The 7,910-nt window shown below is 43.5% G+C and overlaps 1 protein-coding gene across 1 annotated transcript; it reads left to right on the top strand.

The window, feature by feature from the left end:
- The first annotated feature begins 3,031 nt into the window (after positions 1-3,031).
- Positions 3,032-5,328, top strand: LOC121541104. Its single transcript, XM_041850087.1, has 4 exons — positions 3,032-3,483; positions 3,619-3,655; positions 3,756-3,800; positions 4,184-5,328. The coding sequence occupies exons 1-4, from the start codon at positions 3,277-3,279 to the stop codon at positions 4,618-4,620; spliced, it is 726 nt and encodes a 241-aa protein (XP_041706021.1). The 5' UTR covers positions 3,032-3,276; the 3' UTR covers positions 4,621-5,328.
- The last annotated feature ends 2,582 nt before the right edge of the window (positions 5,329-7,910 follow it).

Here is a 7,910-nt window from a genome sequence, read left to right as displayed (position 1 = left end):
GGTGGCCCACCTTGGCTACAGATGTCTCCCACTATATCAACTCCTGTTCCGTATGTGCCCAATGAAGGCACTTCGGAATGCCCCGGCAGGCAAACTAGTTCCTCTCCCAGTGCCTCAGCGACCTTGGTCACACCTGTCCATAGACTTTGTCACCGACCTCCCACATTCTGACGGCTTCACCACAGTCATGGTGGTCGTAGATCGGTTCTCCAAATCATGCCATTTTCTGCCACTAACTGGTATTCCTTCTGTTCTCCAGGTCACTGAGGTCCTGTTCCAACAGGTCTTCCTGCATTATGGACTTCCGGAGGACATCGTCTCGGACCGTCCCTTCCAGTGCGTCCTGGGGTACCAGCCGGCCCTGGTCACTTGGACACCCAGCCAGACCGATTCGCCCGCTGTCGACGAGTGGTTCCACAGGGCCGCCCATGTCCATCTCCAGAGGGCCATTTGTCGGCAGAAGGACCAAGCCAACCGCCACCGCAGTGAGGCCTGCGTATTCCAGCCTGGTGATCGTGTCTGGCTGTCCACAAAAAACCTCCATCTCCGCCTGCCCTGCAAGAAAATTAGGTATCGTACCGGCTGCTCCTTCCCCCTCACTACCGTGTCTCACCCACTTTTCATGTGTCTCTCCTCAGGCCGGTGGTTCCTGGTCCTCTGGCAGATGCCATCCACCGGGGTACGCCCCCTCCGCCCCTGGACATTGACGGGAGTCCGGCGTATGCGGTGAGGGTCCTGCTGGACTCCAGGTTCCATGGGGGATGATGGAGATTTTTTAGTGGACTATGAGATAAAACTGGGTTAATCACGAACATAGAGTTAGAGTTCTATGTTATTGGGCCAGAAACTTAATTGGATCATTTCACTGTGTGTGGGGGGGTTTGTGTATGTTTAAAGGATTTAGGGACCTGTCATGTCCAACAATCAGTCTTCAGGTCAAGCCCGGGAGAGCCGGGGTTGAACAGAGTTTAAACTAAACATGAGTGTTTTTGCAAGATAAGGGATTGATTGATGGTATTACTATTGATTCTGAACTGAATGAAAGTCGAATTTAGCCGCCATCATAGACAAAGGAAGTGGGCGGAGCGATAAAGAGCGGGAAACTGAAGCGGGAGGGATTTTGAGCAAGAGGAGATATGGATGGGATATATAACTGGGAAAGAGAGAGAGAGAAAAAGGGTGCCACTCTGCAGACCGGCATCGGCTTTGTTGAAACTCTAATAAAGTCATATCTTGATGCAACAAAAACTTTGATTTTCCACAACAGGGACGGCTCCGTTACCTGGTGGACTGGGAGGGGTATGGACCTGAGGAGAGGAGCTGGGTTCCGGCTGGGGACGTTCTGGACCCCAACCTAATTCGGGACTTCCACCATCGCCACCCTGACCGGCCAGCTCCTTATCCTCAGGGTCGTCCTCCTGGCTGGCGATGTCCTGCGGCGTGTCCGGGAGCCACGCGTCCGGGGGTACTGTCACGTCTCCTCCCGTTGCTCCCCTCCGGCGCTCTGATTCGCCGGTCTACTGAGCCACCAGTCTGAGCGCACCACCTCGGCAACACCGGAAGGAATGGTAACCCAACGCACCCTAATTACCTCCAGCGAACCTGCACCTCATCATCTCATCACCACCCCTATATAGCCCTGGAAGGTTCAGTGTTGGGTTGTGTGTGATTGTTAGTGTCTTGTCATGTACTCGCTCTTTGTTGTTCTCTTTCTGCGTCCTGCCTCTTCGTATCCTCAGTACTCATCACAATTATGTTCTGGCTTAGTGGGAATGCTCCTGTATAAAGTTTCTGTTGCAATCGAAAGATAAGGTTCCTCATGACAGAGAATTGCTGTCCTCCGGACAACACAATGATCCTAGCCCGTGGAGGGTGCTTTTGAGACCACATAAACCTTCATTGCAAAACAGGGTGGTTCAGTGTTTTAGTCAGAGATTTGGTAACAGTAAATTTAGTATAGTTTTATTTATGTTTTATCCTCATTTAAAACATTTTGCCAAATCTATTCACCTGGTCCTAGCTGGACAAGCATCAATAGCTTTAAATAGACATATAATAACTTTAAATAGACATATAATGGAGATGATCAGTAGTTATTTGTGTTATCAACATTCTTATTGTGGTGGTGGTCATTCATGCATGCAAAGTAGGATCTGACTATGGAGCAAATCCTAACTTCCACTTTCAGGCTATGATGATGACTTGAGGACATTTTGTCTGCTGACAGGGACATTTAGGTTAGTCACTATGACATTTCCTTTCTTCATGGGACTCGTAGGTTGATGTGATGCAGCTGCTGAATGGCACACAGGCTATTTTTCCGTACCTATTCACAATCGTATGTATTTTGTTCTTGGTCATAGACTGAATGGTCGGTAAAAGAGTGTCATGCTTTTGTCCACATTGAACTGCCTTAATTTGAGCATGAAATTACATAATTTGCTGTACTTTTTTGTAAATGGTATCAGTGGTAGGATTCCAGGACAGTTGATTGTTTATGGCTGTGTCTAAGTAGCCTACAGTACCTGCACTTATGCATTGATGTCAATGGGAGTGAAAATGTGATTTAAAGGGGCAATCTGCGAATGGTTCATACATTTTTTGATTTTTAAATTAATTATATATAGGCCTTCCCATTGATTCTTAAAGAATAAAACATATAAATGCCTCATGAGCTTAGTTCAACTGTCGTACCCCGTCATATAGGCCTAAGCTTGTTTTACTTGTTTCACTCTATTTTTTGTAAACAATGTCATTGTGAACAAACACTAGCTGTATATAACCTCAAACAAGGTTAACACTGGTCAGTCCTTGCACCCAAAGATCTGTCTATGAATTTGAGAGTGCTTACATTTCTCCATCCCTATCCATCCCTCAGCTGTTTACCAAAACAGTGGCCAAGTGTCAGCTTTTTCTTTTGTTTTGTTTGAAACTCAGATTGACCCTTTAAACGGAAGTTAGGATTGCCCTTAACTTCCTGTTTCTCAGAATGTGGGCTAAAAGACTGCAAAGTGTTTACAGTTGTAGCAACAGGCCTACATTATGTGGTCTTGTAAGGCGTGGCAACTGTAGAGAAGTTTAGCCCACATTATGAGTAATAGACCATGGTAGGGACAAATATAGTCTATAGCCTATGCAAGACGGGATTTTCCTGCTGCAGTCATGCAGGGAATGGCATTGTCAACGCAACTGAGTAGTGTAGGTGGTACCATAACTGTATAAATTTGGATGCATTTCATGAAGAAATATTAGGCTACTTTATAGTCGTGTTCTGATATGGAGACGTGCGCGCTGAATAGCAATATCCCCCAAGACGCAGTAATTTCAATGGCGCAGCAAGAGTCCGTTCTTGTCTTGCTCAAACACTGTCAAGAGATGAGGCGACATGAGAGTCTCTTGCGTTTTTTCACGGTATTCTTGGTTATTGGTTGTGCAGCTGTATTTTTCTTTACGTACCATGTGATCAGAGACAGTAATCAGAAGGTAAGCATTGCAGGGGCATCCAGATGTTTTGACGGGTCACACAGATGCTTGGGTGCTTTGGCATTGGGTTTAAATTGAACTTTAATTCACTTCTGTCGGTCACCATTAATAGTTAACTTGTCTCTGTGTTTGTAGGATACATTTAATCCTGCAGAATACTCACGACAGCAAGGTAAATCTATTTCACTGGTATGATATGTGTTCCATATAGCACAGGACTTGCTGACAGCAAGCATGCACTGATCATTATGTTTTCCTTTTCTTTCTACCAGATCGTCAAGGACAGAATCTGAAGAAGCCAAATGCTCACCTGACAAGTAGGTTAATTTAATCAAGCGTGTTTACATGCTGTTTGCATGTGAGTATTTGCAATTTAGCTACAATTTATTTATTGATGATTAGTACCAGTTCTTCTGTAATATAATTGTATTATCATGAAGATGTGCCTTTATGATGCCCTCATCTTGTAGAAACCACATGCTTTTTGGATATCACTGAGAAACCCATAATACATGGGAATGGTGTTATTCACTTGCCTAATCTAACTTCCTACTGAGTTTTCTAATATAGTGTGCCTACTGTGGGTCTGTGGTAATATTGTGTGAGAGCCTCTGTCAGGAATGTTGGATTTTTGTGTTTTTAATATTAAGTGTATATATTTATATTTTCTCTGATCCTCTCCATCTTCTCCTACCTCCAGCACCAACAAGCTGCAACAACTCAGTGCCTGCAGAATACATCCAATGGGATCACCAAGACACCGGCTTGGTGCACATGCAGGATTTCACCTATGACGAGAAGAAGCACGCTCTGGTTGTTCCTCGGGGAGGCCGATACTTTGTCTATGTGGGGATCAACTTTAGAATGCCGGATAAGGATGAGGTATCTAGAGAGGTCCAATTACTTAGCCTGAAAGTCCTGAAATACTCCAAGAGCTACGAAGATAATCGCCCTATCATGGAAGTAAGGGATAGTTTACCAGACGATGGGAGAAGAGAGACAAGGACAGTGTACACAGGACAGGTGGTCACTCTGGAGGAAGGGGACCTCCTGCGGGTGTCGATTTATGAAGACAATTATGAACTGATTGACTGTTCAGGAGAGACCACCATGTATTTTGGTGCTTTTCTCCTCTAGACAAGGAGAACGTGTCTATGCCAAAAATATGCAGTTTTTGTGGATTTTAATTTTTTTATTTCCATGCATACTTTTAGTAAGATCAGTGCATTTATGTCTCAAGGCACAATCCTTATGGGTTTGGGGATACAAAACACCTGTAACATGCAGGTATTAGTTTGTAAGGCTTTCCATCTGACAAAGCTGACCTATTTAAATGTTTTAATAAATGTATTAATACATTGATTTCATAGTATGTACCGTTTGCTACCCATCTCCCTTCTTGATCAAGATTAATTAAATTGTTGTTCAAGAATTGTTGTTAAATACCTTATTAGGATTTTATAGAGTGTGGAGTGTAGTTCAAATCCTAACTTGATATACATGCACATGTCAAACCTTTGCCTAACTCTTGAATGCAAGTGTTGTGCAAGGGTCAAGGTAGGATTTGACCTGTAGGCTACGGCCACACAGAGACATATGAAGATGTATGAAAATGCATGGGCATCATCATTTTCTTTTTTTGGTCCATTCAAAGTTTAATTCCAGTCAACTATTGTTGAATACCCAATACGCACAAAGATTGATATACTGTGCGTTCTCTGTTGTCCATCACCTGTTAACGGATTACTCCCATAGAAAACCCATTGGCTGTAAGCAGTCTTACTTTGTCCATAGACTGCTTACAGGGTAAGGAAACCAATATATAATTTTTGTAATTGGGGTGAGGTATCCCTTTAAATATTTTATTTATATTTTTTATTTCACTTTTATTTAACCAGGTAAGCCAGTTGAGAACAAGTTCTCATTTACAACTGCGACCTGGCCAAGATAAAGCAAAGCAGTGCAATAAAAACAACAACACAGAGTTACATATGGGGTAAAAAAAAACATAAGGTCATAAAATACAACAGAAAATATATATACAGTGTGTGCAAATGTAGCAAGTTATGGAGGTAAGGCAATAAATAGGCTATAGTGCAAAATAATTACAATTAGTATTAACACTGGAATGCTAGATGTGCAAGAGATTATGTGCAAATAGAGATACTGGGGTGCAAAAGAGCAAAATAAATAACAATATAGGGATGAGGTATCCCTTTAAATATACTGTATGTTACCAAGTCAAAGTTTTATATAGACTTTTCAGTGAATAAAGTATTACATTTTTTTAAACAATCTTATTTGTAGTTTGGGATTCTTCCTTGAATGAAAAAAGAAACCAGAGGCAGAGCAGTGAACGTTGGATATATGACAACTAAACTATCCCTGTGCATGGAAGTCTAAGGATGAATCCTGACCTGAAAAAGTAGTGTCATCATCCCTGGAAGTTTTCAATTGCTAAGTCAGTGGAAGTGGTCACAATGTGTGTGTTTCTACACTGCAGTTATTCAATCCGCATCGTGGAAGTTCAGCTTTACAGCGTGATTGAAATGTAAAGGCAATGGTCCTGCTTTAGCGGAGACTACAGTCACGGTAAACACTGCATATGTCGGCTCAATCTGAAATTACCTTCACATTTCTTTAGTGATATCCAATTGGTAGTTACAGTCTTGTCCCATCACTGCAACTCCCGTACGGAGGCAAAGGTCGAGAGCCACACGTCCTCTAAAACACGACCCTGCCAAGCCGCACTGCTTCTTGACACACTGCTCGCTTAACCTGGAAGCCAGCCGCACCAATTTGTCGAAGGAAACACTGTATAACTGGCAACCGAAGTCAGCATGCATGCGCCCGGCCCGCCACAAGGAGTCGCTTGAGCACAATGGGACAAGGTCTCCCGGTCGCAGCCGACACAGCCTGGGATCAAACCCGGGTCTGTAGTGACGCCTCTAGCACTGCGATGCAGTGCCTTAGACCGCTGCGCCACTCGGGAGGCCCACCTTTACATTTCTATCTCGGAATCTGCAACTTTTCAGCTTCACGGATTGAATCGAGTCCTTACTCTGTCACCTCTAATCTTAAACATCATTAATCACTCCATATTGTTTACCCAAGTACTGGTCTCCTCACGGAAAAAACTAAATATACTCATGAGAATCATGTACTTCCTGAGCTTTAAACATGCAATCTGCAATTGCTGCAATAGCTACTTTTGAGTTTGTGAAATACAGTTAACTGTCAACATAAGGGAAACATCTGAGTAAATGAGGGAGACAAAGTACACTACAGTGCATTCAGAAAGTATTCAGATCCCTTGACTTTTTCCACATTTTGTTAGGTTACAGCCATATTCTAAAAATGATTCAATCGTTTTTTTCCCTCATCAATCTACACACAATACCCCACAATGACAAAGCAAGAACTGGTTTTTAGAAATGTTTGCAAATGTATAAAACAAAACAACCCGGAAATATCACATTTACATAAGTGTTCAGACCCTTTCCTCAGTACTTTGCTGAGGCAGCGATTACAGCCTCGAGTCTTCTTGGGTATGACACTACACGTTTGGCACACCTGTACTTGGGGAGTTTCTCCCATTCTTCTCTGCAGATCCTCTCAGGCTCTGTCAGGTTGGATGGGGAGCGTTGCTGCACAGCTATTTTCAGGTCTCTCCAGAGATGTTTGATCGGGTTCAAGTCCGGGCTCTGGCTGGGCTACTCAAGGACATTCAGAGACTTGTCCCGAAGCCACTCCTGCATTGTCTTGGCTGTGTGCTTAGGATTGTTGTCCTGTTGGAAGGTGAACTTTCGCCCCAGTCTGAGGTCCTGAGCACTCTGGACGAGCGGTTTGCTGATGTCAATGTTGTGAACAGAGTGCCCCATGGTGACGGTGGGGGTATGGGCAGGCATAAGCTATGGACAACGAACACAATTGCATTTTATCGATGGCAATTTGAATGCAAAGAGATACTGTGACGAGATCTTGAGGCCCATTGTTGTGCCATTCATCCGCAGCCATCACCTCATGTTTCAGCATGGTAACGCACGGCCATGTCGCAAGGATCTGTACACAATTCCTGGAAGCTGAAAATGTTCTTCCATGGCCTGCAAACTCACCAGACATGTCAGCCATTGAGCATGTTTGGGAAGCTCTGGATCGACGTGTACGATGCTCTAGATTTTCGTGTCCCACTCCATTGAAGAGGAGTGGGACAACATTCCACATGCCACAATCAACAGCCTGATCAACTCTATGCGAATGAGATGTGTTGTGCTGCATGAGTCAAATGGTGGTCACACCAGATACTGATCCATGCCCCTACCTTTTATTTTAAGGTATCTGTGAAATCCATAGATTAGGGCCTAATTTATTTATTTCAATTGACTAAGATTTCCTTATATGAACTATAACTCAGTAAAATCGTAGAA

Source organism: Coregonus clupeaformis, chromosome 27 (assembly GCF_020615455.1).
Source record: "Coregonus clupeaformis isolate EN_2021a chromosome 27, ASM2061545v1, whole genome shotgun sequence".
In the NCBI taxonomy this organism is placed as follows: Eukaryota; Metazoa; Chordata; class Actinopteri; order Salmoniformes; family Salmonidae; genus Coregonus; species Coregonus clupeaformis.
Note: the sequence above shows the minus strand (reverse complement) of the source record. Positions and strands in the feature narration are given on the sequence as shown.